This window comes from Equus caballus, chromosome 15 (assembly GCF_041296265.1).
Source record: "Equus caballus isolate H_3958 breed thoroughbred chromosome 15, TB-T2T, whole genome shotgun sequence".
Taxonomy (NCBI): Eukaryota; Metazoa; Chordata; class Mammalia; order Perissodactyla; family Equidae; genus Equus; species Equus caballus.
Window position 1 is genome coordinate 90,166,326 of NC_091698.1, and position 24,525 is coordinate 90,190,850.

Below are 24,525 nucleotides of genomic sequence, written 5' to 3' on the forward strand. Positions count from 1 at the left end.
GAATAACACTGATGATTTTAAGTAGAACAGGTAACTTTTAGTGGCCATACTTGAGATTTAGGTAATACTGACTCTTGGTTCTGTCAGTTTGGTTTCTGCCCTTACCAAATAGTTAAAAATTAACCATGGACCAATTACCAGGTTTACTGACAGTATAGTATTGTGATTAAGAAGCTCTTTCCCATTAAGTATGAAAACTTAATACAGGAAAAAAATTATATTTTAATTCAGTGGGGAAAAGATGGTTTCTTTATTAAATGGTATTAGCACAAGTAGCTCTCTATCTGAAAGAAAACAAAGTTGGATCCTTATTTAAATGGATTAAAGGGTTAAATGTAAAAAACAAAAATTAAAATAAACATCTAGAAAGCTATATGTGAAATATAGGAGCTTGGAAAAGAGTTAATATCAGCAGTATGCCGAGTTCTCTTACAAACCAATAAGAAGGTAACCGACTTGGAAGCTGGGCAAAGGATATGCATAGACAATTCACAGAAAAGGAAGTCCAGAAGGCCAGCAAATATGAAAAAATGTTCAAATACACTAGTAGTCAGAGAAATGCAAATTAAAGAGTGAGATATTTTATACCCAAAGACTTCAAGAATTAAAAATAACGGTACTACTTATTGTTGATAGGATCGTAGGGGGAAAGATACTTCCCTAGATTGCTAGAGGAAATGTGATTCTTACACTCTTTTTGGAAAGCAATCTGGCAACACTTATTAAAATTCAACCCAGTAATTCCACACTTGGGAATCAGGTTAGAAACAAAAGAGCTGGTGTAGATGGATATATGTAAGACCGTGGGGATTTAAGGATACTTATTGCAACATTGTTCCAGAACACTGGAAACTAATTGACTGCCTGTCAACAGGGAGATAGTGATATGAATTATGATCCACGTTATAGAACCATTAAAAATAATAAAATAGTGTTATACTACGTGACTTGGCAGGATTTTCATGTGTTGTTAAGTATGAAAGCAAAATGTATAGAAGTATGTACAATATACTCCTATTTATTCAAACACAGACAACTCATATGTATTAAAATATATATAAATGCTTACGTATATTTGTATGTGATTATAGAAGAATATGGAAGACTTTATACTGAGTAAATAACATAAGTTTAGGAGTATTATTCATGGAGATGAGAAGGAGCGGTAGAGATGAGGCATGCAAAGGATTAAAAAGTAATTGAGCATTTTAAAAAGATCTCAGCATATATTATGTCTCATTTATCCATTTAAGTGAAATTATATATGTGCATATATAAGTAAAATTTATAAAACAAGAATGTGAGCTCTGGAGTCATTCAGACATCTGGGTTCAAATTCTGGCTCCACCACATTCCAACTTACTAATTGTGTGAACTTAGGCAAATTCTTTAATGTCTTTCAATCAGTTTTCTCCTCACATGTTTTATTTGGGTAGAGGGAGGAAATACTACTACCCATTTCATAGGATTGTTGTCAGGATTAAGTGATATGATATTTATAAAGCATTTAGCACAGTGCTCTGGCTTACAGAAAGTACTTTTAAAATATGAGTTTTTACTATATCTAATTCTCTCACTCTTTGACATTTATGTATTTTAAAATTTTCATTACCAGCCCCTAACTTTCTTGAAACATTCTCCTCTGGCTTTCATAACTATATATCTTATTTCATGCCCATTTCTAATTGTTCCTTTTCATTCTTTTGATGGGTTTTTTTTTTTTTCTCACCTATGATTATTCCTCCGAAATACAGTAAGAACTGTCAAAGAAGCTTTCGAGTTAGGTCACTGGGAAAATAAAGATGCTCTGTATGGCAACATAGAAATCAGGATGTCAGGTGTGTAGGGTTGATTTTTGAAAGAAGATGATTTTGATTTTTAACAGGTAAAGTTTGACACATCAGTGAGGCACCCAGATGAAAGTGTTAGCAGCATCAGTCATCAGGTATCTGAATAAAAATACTTCCAGATGACTCTTGCCCCCAGTGAACATATCACACCCAGCTGTTGAGTCTTCTCAGCCAAGACCCCAGACATTACAGATTAGAGATACGCTCTCCTCATTGTGCCCTTTCTCAATTCTTGACCCACAGAATCCATGAGTATAATAAAATGGTAGTTTTAAATCACTAAGTTTTGGGGTAGTATGTTAGGCAGCAAGAGTAACTGGAATACCCTTATATATAATCTTGTTGTTTGTGAATAATAACAGTTTTTTTCTTCCTATCCAATTCACACAGATTTCTTTCTTTTCTGTGTCTTATTGCATTGGCTAGGACTTCAAGTACAGTGTAGAATAGACTTGATAATAACAGACTTCTTTGTCTTGATCTCAAACTCAGAAGGGCTTTCAGTATTTCACCCTTAGTAAAATGTTTGCTGTAGGTTTTTTGTTTTTGTAGATACTTATGTTTCATAAGAAGATTCTTCTATTTCTCCTTTGTTAAGAATTTTTTCATGACTCTGAATTAGATTTTATCAAATGTATTTTCTGTATTGGTTGAAGTGATTATATGGTTTTTTCCATTTATTCTGTTAATGTGGTAAATTGATTAACTTTTGAATGTTTAAACAACCTTGTATTTCTGATATATACATAATTTGGTTGTCTTGTATCACTGGATTTGGTCTGCTAATGTTTCGAGTAGAGTTTTTGCATCTATGTTCATGAGAGAAGTTGGCCTGTAGTGTTCCTTTCTTATAATGTCCTTCTCAGTTACTGATATCAAGGTTTGCTGGCCTCATAAAATGAGTTGGTAAGTGGTCCCTCTTTTTCTCTTCTCTGGACAACTTTGTAAGATTGGTATTATTTCTTTCTTAAGTGTTAACAGTCATCTGGACTGGGAATTATGGATTCAATGTCTTTGGTAGATAGAAGACTATTAAGGTTTTTCCAACCTCTTTGTGTTTGTTTGTCTTGGAATTTGCCTGCATCAAATTTATTGGCATAAAGTTCTTCATAATATTCTTTTATTATCTTTTTAATGTCCTTAGAAGCTGGAGTGATATCTTCTTCTCACTTCTGATATTGGTTATTTGTGCCCTTTTTCTTGATGAGTCTTCTCAGGTGTGTATTTATTTGTAGGCTTTTCAAAGAACAAACTTTTGGTTAATCTTGTGGAATGTAAACTTTTTCCTATCTCATTAATTTCTATTCTTTATTATGTTCTTTTTTCTATTTTCTTTCTTTGGATTCATTTAGTTTTTCTAACTCCTTAAGACAGATGGTTAGATCCTTGATTTCCAGACTTTTTCCCTAATATTTTAGAAAGCATTGTAAGACTTTGAATTTTCCTGCGTTCATGACTTTGTCTGCATCCCTTACATTTTGATACATCGTATTTTCATTATTATTTCTAAATTACATTGTGATTTCTTCTTTCACTCATTAGTCATTTAAAAGTGTATTGCTTAATTTCCAAAAATTGGAGGATTTTCTTATTATTTTTGTTATTTATTTTTAGCTTATTTCCACTGTGGACAGAGAACATACTCTATGTTATTTCACTTCTTTGAAATTTGTTGAGACTTGCTGTTTGGCCCAGTGTATGGTCAGTTTTGGTAAATGTTTTATGTGCACTTGAAAAGGATGTACATTTTGCAGTTATTTGCAAAAGAGTTCTATGTACAGGTTTTCCCCCACTATCTGAAAGTTTGCTTTCTGCCACTTTGCTTTAGTACCTGTTTAGTACCTACATTAATACCTATTTTTACTAACTGAAAGCAGTCTGAAGAGGATTTTCGCTTTTACCAAAAATAAAAGGCGAAAATAGCCTTCACCGTTTGTTTTGCAGCCAGCCATCATTAGAGGCAGTGAGCAGCGAAAGTGGCGCTGCCAAGCTCCTTCCCTGGGAACTATACTTAGCATCTCAGCATCAGGCTGCCGTGGCTTTGAACTGTATCTGTGAGCATCTGTGCTTCATTTCAAGTTGTCTTGGTTGGTTATATTTTGGCTATGGGAATACTCAAAAATTTTTCCCATATAAATTAATGGTAATTGCTTGTTTGCTTTACGCCATTTCAGCTTAGGAAGGTTTCATAGGAATGCTCTACTTTCAAATAGAGAGGAGACCACTATGTCAGTTATGTCATGTTAACATAAATATTAATTATGTTATTCAAATTTTCTACGTTTTTTGTCCATATATTCCTTTGCTCATTCTATCAGATACTAAGAGATGCATTAGAATCTTCCACTATGATTGTAGTTTTATGTATTTCTCCTTTTACTTCTGTTTTTAATTTATATCTTTGGAGGCTAAAATATTAGGTGCATGCTCATTTAGAATTATTGTGGTCTCCTGGTGGTTTGATTTTTTGTCATAATGAAATGTCCCTGTTTATCTCTTTTCTACTTCCTACTTTAAAGTTTACTTTTAAAATCTGATTTCAGTATAGCTACACTGTCTTTCCTTTGATTAGTATTTGCTTGGTATATTATTTTCCATCCTTTCACTTTTATTCCTTATATATCCTTATTCTTAATGTGTATCTTTTATAAGTAGCATGTTGTTACTCGTTTTATTTTTACCCAATCTGATCATCTTTGCCTGTATCTAATTAGCATAATTAGTCTACATTTAACTTATTACTGATATAGTTGAGCTTAAATATATTATTTGATGTTTATTTTTTATTTATTTGTATACCTGTTCTTTATTACTTTTCTGCTTTTGTTTTTATATTAATTCTCTTTACTGTTTCCTCTTTTATTAATTATTATGCATCCTTGTACAATTCTTTTAATGGTTACTGATTTTTTGAACAGATATTTTTTTCAATATTTTCTCTGGCTTTTCAAATTGTTTTCAATGGAAGCTTGTTTGAAAACAAGCTACAGTTCCTAGCTAAGGGAGGATCAAACTGAATTTTAATGTACATTTTAAACTGGGAAAAAAACCCTCTAATTTAAAACAACTCCCGGACTCCTCTCTGTTGTATACCGGCATTTAATATACACAGATAACCAGCATGATAATGTTTGCTACTAGGCTAATTTTAAAAAAAGCTTCCACTGCCATTTTTGTATATATTTGTACTTTTCATATTGTGTTTTGATAACAATTAGAAATTTTGTATCTCTTCCCTGGGCCTTTATCTTTCCTTGTCCAGTCACTAAATATTTTACAAGTAGTTTTGGTACTAGTGAGCAGGAACAGCACTGGTTAATTGCCAGTCAAGCCTCAGACACATGCAAAGTGTATGCTCTACTCTGTATAATTGTGGGACAATAACACAGCCCACCACTTACATTTGATAATATTATGTATAAAGTTCCTGTCATTTGGGGAAGTTTCAGGAGTTTCTTATCTGCCTTATATGCATGTTAAATAGTACAAGTTATTGCTAGATATTGTTAGTGCTTTAACTTTAAAGGAAAACTCTCTCACTCCCTCTCTTTCAGGAGTAATGTTGTTTAATTGAAGACAATTTGGACATTGCAACACCAGTTTTTAAAAAACATTTATTTTTTGCAGTTCTTACATGGATAGATAAAGCAGAATTCTTACTCAGTAGCCAGAATAAAATGCAGACATTATTTGGATTTAAAGCTAAATAAAACTCATTTATAACTCCACTTTCAGATATTTTTGTTCATTAGTACAGCTTTATTGTTCTCATTGGCTGACTTTATAATAAATAAATATTATAAATTTGAACCTTAAAATTTATACTGATCAAATGCTGCTTTTCTATTTTATGTATTGTCTAGGTTTATATAAGATTTAGTTGGAAAAAATTATTTTACTAAATAAGATCAGAAACTCATTTCTGTAAGCAGATGAACACCTGTATCTAAGCAAACAAGGCTGGTCTGACCTGTACAGATTGTATCCACACTTGGTTTCTATCCAGCCTAAGTCTTGCTGCTTATTAAAACTGACATCATTAAAGATTGCTTGTAGGCTGTGGCTGAAGGCGGGCCCATCAGCCTTTAAGAAGATATAATTAGAAAACATTTTCCCTTGTTAATCTGACAGTTGTTTGCAGAACTGAATTACCTTGGATTCTTAGGTAAGGAAGAATTCAAATTCTCGTACCTTAAATTTTCCTTTGCTTTTTCTGTTTGGCTGTGTGAGATTCAGAAACATAAAAGTGAAATAAAATTTGAAAATGCTTTATAAATACATATGTTAACTCCATTGTGTTCACTGGTATTTTATTTGAGGTGTCTTGGAGTTGTAGTTATTTTTTGTTTGTTTTCCAATTTTTATAAGCTGTGTTTGAGTTTCATATCTACTTGAATTCTCATTAAATTTGTGGCTAATCAAACTCCCAAGATGTCATTTACTTGAAGTTAAGTATGAGTGGAACGTAGTTGATGACTTTGGTTTCTCTTCTGGTGCAAATATTAAATTTAGCCAGTGTCTTCTCTCTCTGCTCTCATTTAATACTCTGTATAACAGCTAAATCTAATATTGCTTCAAACACTTTATAAATGTCATAAGGCCTTTAAAAATAGACTGTGTTTGTGATAGTTTTAGAGATTGGGCTACAGTGACATTTATTAGTGAACTAAAAATCAATCCATAAGAAAAGTTGAGATGGTAGTTTTATTTATTTAGTCAATATATTTTGAATGGAGAGGAATCCCCACTTTTGAAGTAATTTTTCATTTTCTAAGTAGTTTTATTTAAGGAAATCAGTTTTGGACTTTTGGTTACACATGGAGGTTGGATTATATATGTTTATTTCTTCTCCCTTTCTAAGTACACTAAATGACAGTAAAAGTAATAAAGGCATAAATGAAGAAAATGGAAGGGGCAACATAACATCAGGCTAGAGAAGTGAGGTTTTAGAAATATTTGGAGATTTTAGAAATAGAGTGTGGCATGACATGATTAACAAGTGCATAGATTACTAGGTAAAGTTTAGCTGACTATCTTTACTTATGCCTACTTATGATAAAGACAGGTACTTTGAGTTTAGAGGAAGAGGATGTTTCCTTTCTTTGAGGTCGTCAGGGAAGACTCAAATAGAAAGTAGGATTTAAGCTGAGTCTAAGATGGGAAAGATTTGAAGAGCAATCACAATTCAAGAATTTGGGTAGACACATGAGGGATATATCAATCTAGATCCACTCAGGAGACAGAAACCACACAGTAACTTAAATGGTTAGTTTAGCATGAAGAATTATTAAGCTATGATAGGAGAGACACTATAAAGCTACTATATAAAGAGAACTCTAAAAGTTACCTGAGAGCTGAGGGAAAGTGCTCAAGGAAGGACAAACTGGGAAGGGGAGTTTAGATCTCATAGAAGAAAGTGTGGTTGCAGCCCATTGTATGGTAGAGTAATTTGGTAGGTTGCCTGGGTTAAAGCTGGTCCTTAGTCACTGTGTCAGCAGGTGGACCAAGATTAATGGGCAGGTGTGCAGATTAAATCAGGGTGCAGCTGCAGCTGTGAAGCCTGGAGCATGCGGTGTCTGTTGGGAGGGCGACAGTAACAACCCTTAGGGCACAGGTGAATTGAGGCTGGTAGGTGGGTACAGAGAAAATTGGGGCACTGCTTTGGGTGCTACTGGAACAGCTAGTTGAAGAGGCCTCCCCCTGCCAGTGCCTCCAGCGTTTGACTGGAGATCTGTTTGGTAATCTTTGATTACCTGTTCATTTTCAAGAGGAAGATACAAAAAACTGTGGGTGGAGGCTGAGGAGGGGCTGCAGGGAGCAGCCACCTGGACTGGGACACAAGCCTGTGGTGTTAGGACTCTTGCTACATTGCTGCTGCTGTCTGAGTAGCACCCAGCACTGGAGCAGAGTTTGACCTTTTGGGCTAAATAGTTCTTTGTTGTGTAGGGCTGTCCTGTGCTAAGATGTTAAGCACATCCCTGGCCTCCTCTACTCGCTAGATGCTGGTAGTATCCCCCGGTTGTGACAATGAAAATTATCTCCAGATCTTAATTGCCATGTGTCTTCTGGGGGCAAATTGTCTCCAGTTGGAAATCACTACACTAGAGAGACCTCACAGCCTGAGCAGCAGAGGGGGAAAAAAAAAAGCAAGTGCTCCCGAAACCTGCTGAGAGAGTACATTGAATCCAGGACAGAAAACCCCTCCTCCTTCACTGTCTCTCCAGCATACTCTTCTGACAAAGCTTGACATCTTATCATCTGGCAGAGGAAAAATATTTAAAAGACTGAGATCCATTTGTTCAGAGAAGGTAGTGAAGGATGAATTTGGAGCTGAAGCAGTAAACCGATAACTGACACAAGGTGAGAAAGTGTTCCAGGAGTGGTTGAGGAATAAAACATTAGCATAGTTATAGGAGCAGAAAAATGTGAGGTCACTGAGGAAATGCAAGGACAAGACAGACTGGAGTGCAAGGTTGGTGTAAAGCGGTAGGAGGAGATAAAGCTCTGAGGGTTTTACAGTTTAGTGACTCTTCATTTTATTTTTCTCCCCTTACTTAGGAATGGACTCAGAAATTAAGGAAGAAATTCCTGTACATGAGGAATTCATTTTATGTTGTGGAGTTGAAACCCAAGTTCTAAAATGTGGTCCCTGGACTGACCTCTTCAATGATCAAAGTGCCAACAGGCCTAAGCTGCTTATTTTCGTTATTACTGGTAAGTTTAAAAATCTGGATTAGGAGACTTTATGCAGATACTTTTAAGTATTTCTGATTGTAAAAGTACTATTATGGGTTTGTTATAGAGAATTTGGTAAATATAGAAAACATTTTGGAAGGAAATAAAATCACTCAAACTACTGATAACAACCATGCTTAATACTTTGGTGGCTAGGCTTTTTGTTTTTCTTCTATGCGTTTATATTATGTATATTATATTGCCTATTAAGTATGTATATATATATATATTTAATCACAATTGGAAGTGTACCATACATAAAGTTTTAGAATCTGCTTTTTAAAATTTCTTAATATTTAGAATAATTAGAACTTCATCAAATATTTTTGACAATTTTCTAAATAACTTTTTCTTCCTCGTGTCAAGATGATTATAAGTTTACTATAGAACGTTTGCATATTCTGGGATTTGGCACCTGGGTCACTTGTGACTTTTGTTGGATCGCTGTCCATAGAACGTTAGGAGTGAATGCTTCATTGGAGGTATTCGAAGCACTTTTTAAATGATTTTGAACATAAGTATATTATCAACCTTAAAGATTAAAAATGAAACTGTAAATATGTCCTATTATATCATATCATATGACAGCCTATGGGGTCTTGTGATTGCATTTCTCTTCTTATATATTTTGTTTGTTTGTTTTCCCTGGGTTAATGATTGTCTCTTTTATTTGCTTGGTTTCTTATGTGTGTGTATGTTTTTTTTTAAAGATTGGCACCTGAGCTAACATCTGTTGCCAATCTTTTTTTTTTCTTCTTCTTCTTCTCCCCAACCCACCCCCCCACCATAGGTACATAGTTGTATATTCTATTTGTAGGTCCTTCTGGTTGTGGCATGTGGGATGCTGCCTCAGCATGGCTTGAAGAGCGGTCCCGTGTCCGCACCCAGGATCCGAACTGGTGAAACCCTGGGCCACCGAAGCAGAGCGCAGGAACTTAACTCGGCCACGGGGCCAGCCCCGTTAGTTTCCTATGTTTTAATCCCTAACTTATCCTAAAACTATTCTCTAGAAGTGAAAAACATCCTCTCAATGCATTTGAGTCATCAGTCAGTTTCTTTTTTTGATGGAGATGTTCCTCCCAGAACTCTCTCTTCTTCAACTCCAGTCTGGATGGTTGTTCTGCAGGCCTGTTGCATAGGCCATCCTGGGGATTACCTTCACTTTTCTCCTGGATTAGATTCCTTGTTTCCTGGATCCCACATTTTCTTCTTCTTGGTTTATCCCTTTCATTTTGGTGGAACACATCTTCTAGCACCTTCCTGAGAAGAGGTATATGGGAAGAAATCTTTTAAAAAATCTAGTAGGTCAGAAAATGACTTAGACTTCTAGTTTGAAGATAATTTTTCCTTAGAATTCGGAGAGCATTTTCAGTGTCTTCCAGGGTCCAGAGCTGCTTTTGAGAAGTCTTGATAGCATTCTGAATTTTGATCTTTTGTATGTGAAGCTCCTTCCTGAAAAACTTTTCTTTGTCCTAAGATTTTGAAATTTAACAGTGAAGCGCCTTGGTCTAGGTGTTTTCCATGCATTGTATTTGGGTTTTAGTGGACCCTTTTAAACCAGAGACTCACATACTTCAGTTCTAAGAGCTCTGTTTTCCTTTTCTTTTTTATAGTTTCCTGTTTCCTGGGTGCACTATCATTTTCTTTGGCGTCTTGCATTGTTAGAGTTTTTACTGTGTTCTTTTTTCTGTTTGTTTGCATTAGTGTTTGTTTTTCCTGAAATGTTTGATGATCATTCATTTTTAAAAGGAGGACACAAAAAACTGATTGGAATCTTTGTATTCAGGGGTGGGACTTGTCCACAGGTGTGCCTAGGGTGACCAGCCATCCTGATCTGAGGGGTTTTCCAGGACATGTGAATTTTGGTACTAAAACCACAATAGTCTTGGGCAAAAGAGGATGGTTGGTCACCCTAGGTAATCCTCACCTTAGGGTGATTGGGTAGGGACCCAGCATTTCATTGGAGGATTTCCACCTTTCAGTATCTGCAGCTGTTTCTTGGATTGTTCAGTTTTCCCAGGAAGGTATCTTCCAGGATCCTGTTTGAGGAGTGGAAGCCTGTCTACTCATGTTCAGAGCCAAACATGGGAAAGGAGGTTGGGAGTTTCAGTGTTTATTAACACGTAATTTAACCTCTCCTCACTATAGTGCTTCTCTTTCAGCGTTAAGTAGTGAAATGAGCAAAGGAAAACGATTTGAGAACTCACTATAAAACATATTAAATCATTAAAATTCTCAAGTGATCCTATGGGAATATTAGAATCATGTGTTGTTAGTACAGTAATTGGAGATGGAGCAGACAAGGCTCCAGAGACAAGCCCAAAGTTCTGTCCACATGATAGCCTTCTACATAGGTGCTATGCCACGTTAACTTGATATATGGAAGTTTTTGTCCCCTCCAAGACTAACTGGAAGGCATAAGTCTGCAATTGGAATGTTGAATAGTTAGAGTTTCTTGGCAGTCGGGATCTAGAGATGACCACCACAGCTTCTATTACACGTTGCTCAGGCATCTGACTATGTGTATATTCAAGCATGTGTTTATAACATATTTTGATATTCTTTGATAAAATGTTTTACTTGCCTTTCTGTATTGGAATGTTTTTGACATCCCTACACCTGTAGATGTATATATATACATATTTTATTTTGGTTGCATAAACAAGACCCTTTTCATTTTCTTTGTGGTTTCCTATCCAGGAAGTTTAGTTCATGGTTCATAAAGTGTAACACAAGCCATAACATTTAAGTGGTGAAGTATGCAATGACATTGAAACATTTGCATTTCATTTTCCACTTCTATCTCTGCTTAAGTTGGATCTTCCTATTACTGGCCATTGTGGACTCTTCTGTTTCTTCAAAGGCAAGCACTTTATTGCTTGAGGGTTTTTGAACCTGTTCTTGTCCCATCCTGCTATTCTCTTCCCTCAAATTTTTACAAAGTTGATTTCTTCTCATCTTTTGGGTCTTAGCTAAATGCCACCTCAGACATTTTTCTCAGGCCACCCTAATCTCTTTCTTTCTCTATCACATGATTCTCTTTATTTCCTTCATAGAAGTTATCACACTTTTGGGTTATTTACTTAGTTATGTGTATATGTGCTCCCACTAGAATATAAATTATAAAAAGGCCCTTTTCTTTTTTTTTTTTTTTTGAGGAAGATCAGCCCTGAGCTAACATCTGCTGCCAATCCTCCTCTTTTTGGTGAGGAAGACTGGCCCTGAGCTAACATCTGTGCCCATCTTCCTCTACTTTATGTGTGGGGCGCCTGCCACAGCATGGCTTGATGAGCAGTGTCATGTCCGCACCCGGGATCTGAACCAGTGGACCCTGGGCTGCCGAAGTGGAACGTGTGAACTTAACTGCTCACCACTGGGCCGCCTTTCAGTTATCCAATATTTGTTGAGCACATATCATCTGTGTGACCTTGGACAAGTTATTTAACCTCTCTGTATGTCAGTTTTCTCATCCATAAAATGGAAATAATAATAGTACTACCTCCTGTGAGGACTAAATGAGTTAGTATATGTAAAGCACTTAAATACAGCCTGGCATGTAACATGTTATAGCACTGAAAAATGTTGACTGTTATTATTTTCTAGCCCTACGAACTTTGCTGAGAGACATAAAGCATTTGAATCTGAGACATAACATGTTCCTAGAAGGTTATACTCAGTAATGTAAAAAATATCAAATCTTTCTAAATTAAGGTATAAATGAGGTGAAATTTCAAAGAGATTTTTAAAAATTGAAACTAGTAGAAATAGTTCTAAAGTTTATGAGACCAGCCTAGGAAATTTAGGAAAAGAAATAAGGAGAAGGGATTTGCCCTACCAGGTACTGAAACATTAAAAAAACACTGTAGTAATTAAGGCAGGATGGTGCTGGCAGAAGAGAAAAGGAAAAAATAAGTGGAATTATTTGGAATCATAATTAACAAGCTAATGTAAGAATTCAGTGTTGGATCAGACCCATTTTAAATCAATGCAGAAAGAATGGGTTATATAATAAATGGTCTTGGAACACTTGGCTAATCACCTGGAAAGACATTGGGTTGCTACTTTGTACTTTATATGCAAAAATATTCCAAAGTTATTAAAGATTTAAATATAAAACATGAAACAGTGTCCTCCACAGCCACCACAGCTGCTACAGCCCCTGTGTGGATACACCCCTCCTCTTTTCTTCCTCCTCCATTTGCACATCGGCCAGTCAGCTGACCACAGAGCATATGACTGCGTTGAGGAAGTTTTCACCCTGTTTAACAAAGATGGCACTAGGACCATCACAGAAAGGAATTTGGAACTTGGGTCGCTAGATCAGAATGCAACAGAAGCAAAATAACAATATGGATGATAAGGCCATCATATGTTACCATCTTGACACTGATGACAAGTTTGAATAGCTAACATTTGTACAGCACTTCTGTATATAGCAGTGTTTAAGTACTTTATATATACTAATTCACCTAGTTCTCACATAAGGTAGTGTGATCATTATTCCCATTTTATAGACAAGGAAAACAAGTTCCAAAGAGGATAAATAACTTGGCGAAGGTCACACACTTGGTAAGTGGCAAAGCCAGGATTCCAACCCGGGTAGTCTGGCTCCAGAGTCTATGCCCTTAGCCAGTTGCTGCACTGCCTATCTAGGAAACTAAAAGATATGACAATGAAGAAGAGATCAGTGAAATTTGACAAGGATAGCAGAGGTTACATCAATGTGGCAAAACCATGGCATGTAATTTCAAAGAGGAGAAAACAATAGCATAAAGAAATAGATAAATTGGAGAAATAGACATTGATGAAAATGGATTAGTATCTATGAAGGTTAACACCTTCATCATCACAATATACATGATGATTACAAGCTGAAAACCCTATTTCACTATCTTTTCCTCCTAAAGATGTATCAGATTGACTCTTTTTTAAAAAGATCATTGATAGATTCTATTTCTCTATTGTAAACCCATGTCAAAAATACCTTCTATACATACACAAGAAAAATCTACATGTATTAGTTGGTGGTTTTTTCCCCAAAAGATCATGCTAAACGTCTGTTAACAATATAAGTACTTGTGATAAATGACAAGGAAACAGTAGAATCCTTAAAGGTCTCTTTGTGACTGATTCTTACACTGATTTGTTTTCATACAGCTTGGTAACTGAGCATAGTCAAATCTTAAAGGGCCTTGCTGGCAGTATTAATGATTTTAGACTATACAGGTGACAATGGGAAGCCACTGGAAAGTGTTTGAGTAGATACTGCTGTGATTTGGTTTGATCTCTCTTTGGGTGCTCTGGAGAACAGATTCCAAGGGGACAAGAAGTAGATAGAAGACCTGTGAGGAGGATGTTGCAAGAAAGCCAATGGGAAGTGATAATACTAATGGAGAGAAGTGGACCCAGTTGAAATGTATTCTAGAAGCAAAGTTTACAGAACTTATTGGTGAACTGGATGTGAAGAATAGGAAGAAACCAAGAACGACTCTTGGTGTTAGGACTTGAGTATTTGCTGGTTCCATTTATTAAGCTGAGGAACAGAGTGGAAGAATTTGTTTGAAACAATTAGAGAACAAAGTAGAAACAGAAATTTTCTAAGTGATCATTCTCAGACTTAAGGTATAAACGATATTAAAATTGAGGTGTATATGTAAATGTTACTAGATTTGTAGAGCAAAGTTTGAGGAGAAATAGATCCTCTTTTCCAGTCTGCACATCATCTTATATGAGTTTATTTCTTTTTTTTTAAAGATTGGCCCCCGAGCTAGCAACTGTTGCCAATCTTCTTTTTTTTTTCTTCCCAAAGCCCCCCAGTAAATAGCTATATATTCTAGTTGTGAGTGCCTCTGGTTGTGCTCTGTGGGACGCCGCCTCAGCATGGCCTGATGAATGGTGCCATGTCCGCACCCAGGATCCGAACCAGCTGGCCCCCATATGAGTTTATTTCTTTGGTTAATCTAAGGTCTGTGTTTCTTTTCTTAGGTAACCCAGGTTTTTCTGCCGCTTATGTGCCATTTGTGAAGGCTTTGTACTCTTCAGTAAACAAACGCTTTCCAGTTTGGGTTATCTCTCATGCTGGGCATGCCTTGGCCCCCAAAGACAAGAAGATTCTTACAACCTCAGATGGTATGTCTTCATTAACATCTGCTTTCCTTTACAGTGAGTGGGTGTTTATGTTTCTAAAAAACCTGCTAAGGTTAAGAGTTACACCAGTGGAAACCTCTGCTTGTGGCATTGGGCCCATCGTGCTACAGTTTGCTAATTTCAGATTTTTAAAATCATTTTAATTCTTTGGCAGGTGATTTTCTCTAAAATTTTGGGCAGGTCAAATAGTTTGTCTAGGACTTGCCTTTTCTATTTCCAACTAGTAATCAACTATATATTTGTTGATCATGCACTGTATTTCCATGGTTGTACTAAGAGGAATGGTGGAGAAAAAGTATTATAAGCCGTGGTCCTTACTCTAAAGAAACTCTCACTCTCACATTTAGAGAATGATTAAGTGATAAACTCTGGCCTGCTCATTGTGTGGATACTTAAGGAGTAAACAAAGGAAAGAATGCAGTATGGGTTTCAGAAGACTTTGTGGAGTAGATAGGTTTTGACAGTTGAGTAGAATTTGGATTTGAGGGGTGGAGGTGGGTGCACAGGTGTAACAGGCAGAAGGAGAAGCATAGCAGGGAGAGAGATTCACCAGGTATGCTGCTAGGCAAGACTGGGAGGAAGTTTCAGAAAGCTGGGGAGAGAGTTAGGACTCCATGTGGTAGATTTCTAGATGCCTTTAAATGGAGGAAGTAGTACCATAGAGATGACTTACGGGATTTCTAGCATGTTCACGCTTCTAAAAAATGGAAAATGAGAGGGCAAAAGAAAGATATAACCTAACTTCTCTGAAGGCATCCCATTCAAGGGCCATTTGTCCTAAAGGTAGCCCTTAGTTAATTTGAGGTGGGAGAGGGGTGGCTATGGCCTCATTGCCTAGTGTTCTGGTATGTCTCTCCTGTGATATGAGCATCATGTACTTACTGAGCATCTAATGAAAGGGGAAACCGTTTGTTGGGGGGCAGGTGATATGGGAACTCTCTATACTAATCTGCTGAAATTTTCTGTAAATCTAAAATCATTCTGAAAAAATCTGTTAATAAAAAAATACTGCAATTTAAAAATAACAATATTTACATTTTACTTTTTATCATAGTATTAGTCAGCTTGGACTGCCATAACAAAACTATGGAATAGGTAGCTTAAATAACAGAAATTTATTTTCCCACAGTCTGGAGGCTGTGAGTTCAAGATTAGGGTTTCAGCATGATCAGTTTCTGGTGAGAGCCCTCTTCCTGGCTTGCAGATGGCTGCCTTCTCTTTGTTTTCTCACATGACAGAGAGACAGAGAGTCAGGAAGCTCTCTGCTCTCTTCTTATAAGGGCACTAATCCTGTCATAAGGGCCCCACCCTCAAGACCTCCTCTAACCCTAATTACTTCCAAAAGGCCCCGTCTCCAAATACCATCACATTGGGGGTTAGTGCTTCAACATGAGAATTTTAGGGGGTGCAAACATTCAGTCCAGAACAATCATGAATGGGAACATTATGTATTGGTATCCCAAATTTGATCACAAGTGTAGGTCAGCATATCCATATGACGTTGCACATGAGCAAGGGTAAAACATACAAGTTACCTCTTAAAACATTTTTACTAAATATTTGTACAAGTTTTAGTAGCTGCCTTTGGTCTATCCTCAGAAGTATTACCTGACAGTTTTTAGAAGCTGGTCTTTTGAAGCCTTGATCCTATTGAGGAGTGAAGGAAAAGTTTCTGTTCCAAGTGGAATTTCTTTCCACAGTCGTAAACATCTGCAGGTGTGCTAAATTTGTAAGAATCCCTTTATTTGAAGAAGTGGGTGAAATTAAGAGGCGATTCCTATTTTTATCCTATTTTTAGCTGCTAGCTGGAACCTATGGTCAAAACACAACATAGTTATTCCAGAATTTGGGAAACAAAATCACCAACATACAACAGAGTAGATGCTCTGTGGTTCTGTGGTCAGTTTGGAATTTGGTTCTCTTTTCTTTTCCCTCCTGAAGCCATGGCTCAGACTCTTCCTGTGTTGTCTCACTGTGAACATCTCAACTCTCTGGCTCTTGACCTCTCCTCTTAATTCTCACATATGGTAGTATAGATCAGCTTCCTGAAATGTTAGTTTTGGTTCTAGAGTCCTGTGTTAATTTTAAATTGACTTCGACATCAGATGCCACCTCTTGAGAATGGAGTTTAAGCCTCCTTTTTTCCTAACTCCATTTACTCAATTTAATCCTTTTTGAGTACCTGCAGTGAACTTGTCTCTTTGCCAGCGCTTAGGGAAAAATTCACCTGTGCTTAAAATAAATCTGTTGCACTCACGTTGTGTATTATTAGGTAATACCATTATCTGGACTTCCTGTATCTTTCTTTTTAAGGCATCACATGTAAGATTACCCTTGTCTCGGCAAACTCTGTATTCCTCTCTGCTAAAACAGTTTCCACCATTAGTGCTCAGGCCCTTGGTAAGCAAGATCATCCAGACTTTGTTTCAGCACTTCAGTTGCTCAGATTTCTTCTACTACCACCTCCACCTACTCTACCCTTGTTACTTCCCTAATTATCTTCTATTGATAATTATAGATCTACAGATTCATGCAATCCTTATTATAATTATATTTAGAATTATAGTTCTACAGATTGAGTGCAATTCCAATATAAATTCCTACCAAAATTCCAGTGGCATTTTTCACAGAAATAGAAAAAAAATTCCCAAATTCATATGGAACCACAAAAGACACCAAATAGCCAAAATAACCTTGAGAAAGGAGAACAAAGCTGAAGGCATCACACTTCCTGATTTCAAACTATATTACAAAGCTGCTAATCAAAACATTATGGTACTGGCATAAAAACAGACCAGTGGAGCAAGATAGATAGCCCAGAAATGAACCCATGCATAGGATCAACTAATCTTTGACAAAGGTACCAGGAATATACAATGGGGAAAGGATTTTATCTTCAGTAAATGGTTTTGAGAAAACTGGTTATCCACATGCAAAAGAATGAAATTGGACCCTTATCTGACTTCATACACAAAAAAATTAACTCAAAATGGATTAAATACTTAAATTTAAGACCTGAAACCATATAACTCCTAGAAGAAAACATAGGGAAAACCTCCTTGATATGGGTCTGGGCAGTGATTTTTTGGATATGACACCAAAAGCACAAGTAATAAAAGCAAAAATAAACAAGTGGGACTGTGTAAAGCTAAAAATCTTCTGCACAGCAAAGGAAACAATCAACAATATGAAAAGGCACTCTGTGGAATGAGAAAAAAATATTTGCAGTTCATATATCTGTGTAAGGGGGTAATTTCCAAAATATATAAAGAGCTCATACCTCTCAATTGCAAAAGAAACCTAATGGCCGGATTAAAAAATGGGCAAATATTTCCATAGAAGACATGCAAATGACAGACAGGTATATGGAAAGATGCTCAACATCACTAATTAATGCAAATCAAAACCACAATGAGATTCACCTCACACCTGGTGGGATGGCTATTATCAAAAAGATAAGAGATAACAAATGTTGACGAGAGTGTAGAGAAGAGGAAACCCTTGCACACTGTTGGTGAGAATGTAAATTGGTACAGCCGTTATGGAAAACAGTAGGGAAATTCCTCAACAAATTAAAAATTGAGCTGCAATCCCACTTCTGGGTGGATATTCAAAGGAAGTGAAATCAGTATCTCGATTGTTACAGCATTATTCACAACTTATGGATAATTCCAAGAAATGGAAACAACTTGTGTCCATCAATGGATGAATGGATAGAGAAAAATGTGGTATGTATATACGGTGGAATATTATTCAGCCATAAAAAAGAAGGAAATCCCGCCATTTGCAACAACATGGATGAGCCTGGAGGATGTTATGCTAAGTGAAATAAGCCAGACACAGAAAGACATTTATGCTGCATGATCTCACTTATATGTGGAATCTAAAAAAGTCAAACTCATAGAACCACAGAACAAGAACTGTGGTTGCCAGGAGCTGAGGGGTGGGGAAAATGGCAAGTTGTTGGTCAAAGGGTACAAACTATCAGTTGTAAGATGAGTGAATTCTGGGTATCTAATGTACAGGATGGCGATTATAGTTAATACTGTATTGTATAATTGAAATTTGCTAAGAGAGTGAATCTTATGTTTTCACCATAACAACAACAAAGAAAGGTAACTGTTCCCTTGATCCTGAGCCTCTTGATAGTAGTTCCCTCAGTTAGGAATGCCTGCAGCACTCACCTGGGCACACATCACTGGTCGCGAGCTCCACAGACATTTCCCCCAACAGAGCCCCTATTTATGGCTGGGCCGGCTCTTGTGGTTCTTATGATTGCAGGATGCACTTCAGCAAGAAACCCTCAGGCAACTTTGAGGAACAAGATTTATTACTGGACGGTACATGGCACTCCTGAGGGTGACATTTTCAAAAGCGCTGCCATAGATCTTTACCAGTAAACACTCAGGAGGAAAACCAGTAGAAAGTATCTGTTGTGTGTCTCAATTTTTGGGAAATGTCTTTAATTCTTATTTTAAATTGACACTTATTATTTGTAACTTTATTTTGAGTATGCTTATTGCTTAGGCTGCTTGTGTACTATTGAGTTAATCACTTAGTAATTAGAGCCTGGGTCCTTTGCTACCTAATGAGAACAGTGCCATCTAGAGGCATTAGCCCACAGGGCCACCACAGGGCCAAAGGAAGCTGTGGTTTCTAGAGGAGATGAAAGGGCAACTCATCATCATCAAGGATTTATTGACGACCTACTGGGTTATTATGTGTGGGGCTGCAGAGGTAGACGAAGAAATAGAAATGCTGCCTTTTACCTTACTCACTTTCCATCTGTGTTCTTAGTAAGCTGAATGTTCTGAGAAGGGCAAGCAGGGCTGTGGGTCTCCCAGCACCCCCAGTCAACCCGAAACAGTCCTGCTTTCAGCTCTTTTACACATTGGAGGTCATGTTTGCAAATGCATGCTATAGTTGATTTCTTTGGATAGGCAGGACAGATATTTTATTCGTCATCCAAGATTATTGTTCTAAAGTACAGGTTTTCTGACACGCAAAATATGGTGTGAAAAATATGTAATCGTTGGGAGAAAAGACATAAGCTATAACCACACATCAAATGTTGAAAGTATGTTTTGCTTCGTATTAGCACATGTTAAAATTATGAACAGTTGGAAATAATATTCTAGTTGCACCACATTATCACAATCATAAATTGAGTATAATTGGGAGAACAGATGTTCACCAATGTCAGAAGGGGGTGATTCAAGAAAAAAAAGTGTGAAAAGAAAATTTGAGGAATTAGAAGTATAAACTCTGGCTTTGATTTACTATAGAGTCAGCTTACTTGATGGCAGATTCATTATCAACTATTTTAAATCATTTGTTCAAAAAGTATAACATAAAAGCTGGAAATCATAGTGGTTTAGTTTCAGCTGATAAAACATTATCTAAAAAAGTTACACAGTCTTTCAATTAATGATAGATTTGGGTCATGCTTATCCAAAGAAATAGTAAACCACTCCCATTCCAGTACCCAAAACTGAAAGAAAGAGAGAAAAACCAGTAGAGTTTTCTCTCTTGCCAGGACTGTGATTGGCAGAGGAATGTAGAGGTGAAATGGAATGACTAGATGAGCCGAAGGCAGAGACAATGAGTCAGTCAAGTCTCGGGGTCCACAGTAACTAGAAATAACGTGTCAGTCTCTAAGTAGGTGGGAAGAATCAGATAACCAAAGGACAGAGCAAGAATAGAAGTTAGGAATCAAGCGAATTGTTGGTCTTGGGGACCACAGAAGTAAGAGGCACTGCAGGATTAGGGAGAATAGCCTTGAGGTCAACATGCTTTAACACAGCCTGATTGTTGCTCATCCCTTTGAGATCCTTAGATATCTTCTCACGGCTCACACAGTGGAGTCCAGACTTCTTGGTGATATTCAGTGTCCTGTTTGATCGAGTTGTAACCTTCCTTTCTAACCTTATTTGTTCCACCTCTCCTTATAACCATAGATAGCCAAAGGACTCGTTGCTGTGTCCAAAATTACACCACACACTTTCATCCCTCTTGCTTTTGTTATTTGCTAAGTCTTTGCGTTATGTTCTCCTTTCTGAGTCAGTCAATCAGTCTCTTCCTCTCTCTCTCTCCCTCTCATATCCCCTATTTTCCCCGTTGAAATCCTTAGCAGATCATTGGTTTTGGTCAAGTAGAAAGCATAATTTGATGACCTTAGTTTTCACCATCTGTTTGGAGAATAATAATTAAAAAATATTTTATAAGACATGTATGGGGTTTATGAAGTTTTTTGTTTGTTTTTTAAGTGAGATAGCAGTTTTAATTAGAGTGCCTACCTACCATGCCCTCACTGTGTTGCATACCTTGATGGTTAACAAGAGTCGCACCAACGTTTAGATACAGGGAACTTACAAAATACTTAAGAAGCGGGGAAAGTTGAGGCCTACGCTATGAGAGTGTACTTCCTATCAGCTTAGTAAACTCAGGGGACAGTCATGAAAGGAAGGTGACTTAAGGAAGGTGACTTTGGATTGGTGAATTAAGTAAACATAAAGAATTTGGGACAGTTCTCATCCACTGCTCACTGATGTTTAACATGAACTTAGATAATTGGGGCTTTTGTATTCTTGTGGGAGTAGTGAAGAAGTGAATGGTGGTTTTCCCTATAAAATTGATGTAAGATAGCTAGGAACAGGATGTCAAAGCATTGTTAGTTAAAATTTTTCTTTTATTTTGAGAAATTTTTTAAAAATATAGAAAAGTACAAATAATTGTTTAACAGTCCAAGATTCTGTTAATCACTATTCTGTTGATAGTTCACACTGCCATAATTGCTTCAATATTTTTTGTGAATAAAATAATACAGGAAAAGTTCCATTTTTTGATATTGTATCTCCAGTTCTACTGTCATGAATTTAGAGTAAATTTCATGTCTCTTTTTGTACTTTTGGTTATATATATATAATAATGGATAGTTTATGATATTGTTTTGTGTTTTTAAAATTTTACCTATATTCATCTTGCTCAAAGCATTCTTTAAAATATGAAGTGCTATTTTTAGCCCTTTAATCTCTACATATAAGTCATTTAATTAGTTATTATTAAAGTATAACTTTGGAGTAATTATAGGGGCAGGATGGAAGAGTTTACTAGTTGAGAAAATTCTGGTGTGAGATTAAGAGAGTTACTGTCTACAGACTCAGTTCTAGCAAAAGGCTCAGGTAGCACTGATCTCCAGTCTTATTAGTTCTGTTGTGGTCATAGATGACTTGTAAGTACTGCTTGTGTGACAATATATAGTAAAACTTAGGCATTTATATTCAATGTGTAGCTAGACATACATATATGTGTATGTATTGTTAAATTTAGACCATTGTGATTGCATTCAAATATGAAAAGTTATACATTTATAGTATTATGCACGTAGTAAAGAATATTTTCTGCGAATTTATCTTGGGTTACTTGGAGAAAGGCACTGTACTTTTTATGAATCCAAAGAGATTTCTATTGTGATCTGATGAAACTATTCTTTCCTCATGGGAATGCTTCAGTGTTTATAACTGTGTTTTTATCTATTTCTGTCTCCTCTTGTTAGACTGTGAACTCCTTGAAGACCAGGGGAGTATAGTGTATTTATATTTGTATTTTCAATATTACGATGGGCCAAGTAGTCACTGTTTTCTGTCAGAGTAGTCAATTTCGTTCATGTGAAATGAAAGAAAATAATAGTTATCGGATTTACCTATGTCCTGAAGCATAATATTTTGATCCAAAATTGACAAAATTTTAATAACTGGATCAATCCACTTGAACAACTAAATGAAAAGTAAATGTGAAGTACCAATATTACTTAATTCCTCTATGAACTAGTTAGGAACAGATTATATACGTACCTTTTGAAATAAACTTCAGAATTGATAAATGAGCTGTAAAGTGAATTCCATAGAAATGAGCCTAAGAGATAGGGTCAGGTTCTAAAGGGAATTGTCAGTATCGTATTCAGGACCGTATATTGATAAAGATATGGTGAATTGGATTATCATCCAGCAATTCAGACAATTCTTAATTTAGAAACAGATTATGTTCCAAGTGTGTTAGTTGATTGTAATTTGGAGTACATTTTCCCTATAGAAAGAATGGTATACATAATTTCCATATTACCATCTGATTTTGATATAATTGAGTGTAATTTTTTACTGCATTTTATGGAGGGTAAGTTAATGATTCCTAGCATTTTTTCAGAGTATGTTAAAATAATAATAGGCATGAAAATATGTAATCAAGTATATAGATAATCTTTCAAACTTTAGTTTTTGCTAGTAAAATAATGTCCAGATAGCACATTTAAATTTTCTATCATTGATTATTTATTTATAGAAAGTACTTTGCCCATTAATCTCGTTACTTCAGCAAACACTAGCAAGTAGTGTGTTTATCTTGGAAATCTACTGAACAGTTCCCAAAAGTAAAGCCAGATTTCTCTCTGAAATATTCATTTGCATAATCATTTGAATTATCATGTTCATTGAAGTTCATATGAAATATGTTTTAGGACGTTATTTCTGGTGTCAGTGAAGTTTTAAAATGTTTATTGGATTTAGCTCATTTTCTTTCCCTTTGCTCTAACCATGTAAGTGTTCTTGGTATGTATTTGAGGGAGAACTTCAATGACAGGAATTAAAATGATAGCAATCATAACGTTAATTTCTCAAACTGTTTATGCCGGACATTTTGTGCTATATGCTTTAAAAGTGTTATGCAAACAACATTCCTAGGAGGCTAGAATTGTTATTTCTGTTATAAATATGAAGAGACTGAAGCCAGGTTAAAGGATTTGCCCAAGTCACCCAGTTAGTAAGGTGCTCAGCTGGGGTTTAGACCCAGATGTATCTTGTCTCCAATGCCCGTGATCTTTGTACTACATCATACTGTCCCAATGAAAGGAAGACTTTGACATTTTCAAATGTTGTATATTTTGAAAAATAAAGAATTTGGTTTGCACTATTATAGGTGTTTGTTTTGGGGTATCAGAGAACAGTATGATCACTTCTGGGTGAAGTGGTGAGAGAAGATACACTAAGGGTAGAGGAGTATGTAAACTACTCAAACTTAAATATAATATTTAATAAACATTTGGATTTGGAGAATGAATTCTAGGCTGACCTGGGACGAAGATTAGGGCAGAACATGTCTTAACTGGGAGATCAGTACCACCACAGCAATAGGGAACTAAGCTTCGTTGATTCAATGAAAAGCTCTTCAATAACTGTATGCCAGGCATCGGGGAACAGAGATAAGCGAGCATGAAATGTAAAGTAGGAATAAATTAGGAGTAGTGTGGTGAGATAAAAGGGGAATGTTGTGGAAACTGAAAGGAAAGGGACTTTACTCCTCACCTACTGAATCATGAAAAGACTCCTCAGAAGAGATAACACTTGTTGAAAGTCTGAAAGATGAGGAGGAGTTAGCTAGACTCGCAAGAAGAGCTGAGCACCAAAGGAAATAAAAACAGCATGTGCTGATAACACGGAAGAGCAGTCCTTCATAATGAATTCTGGGTACCTTGTGATTAAAAATATACTTTGCATTAGTACCTTGCAGGAGTCATGAAGGCAAGAAATTTGGTATTCCAATGATTCAAATTTTAGGAAGTAGTTGACTATGTTGTGATATTTTGAAATATTATACCCTGTCATTGGGGCTGTGTATATGTTCATAGGGAAAATCTGTTGAAGTTTTCTATATTTATAGAATATTAGAGCAGGCAGCATCCTCAGAGAGCATCTAGTCAGTTCATATTTTCACTCAACAATAAAATTTACTGTGTTAAAGA

General features: G+C 36.2%; 1 protein-coding gene across 14 annotated transcripts in view; it reads left to right on the top strand.

Moving 5' to 3' along the window:
- Window positions 1-24,525, top strand: part of LDAH (lipid droplet associated hydrolase) — a 98,172-nt gene that overhangs the window by 7,233 nt on the left and 66,414 nt on the right. For 7 of the 14 annotated variants that reach the window (XM_001501695.6, XM_070235868.1, XM_070235861.1 and 4 more), the window contains exons 2-3: window positions 8,409-8,564; window positions 14,571-14,714. In XM_001501695.6, coding sequence (XP_001501745.3) covers window positions 8,411-8,564; window positions 14,571-14,714 — 298 coding nt within the window. In that variant the 5' untranslated portion in view covers window positions 8,409-8,410. Of the gene's footprint in view, window positions 1-5,869; window positions 6,016-8,408; window positions 8,565-14,570; window positions 14,715-24,525 lie in introns of those variants that run through there. The other 7 variants (XM_070235869.1, XM_070235867.1, XM_070235864.1 and 4 more) reach the window with 5 other exon arrangements.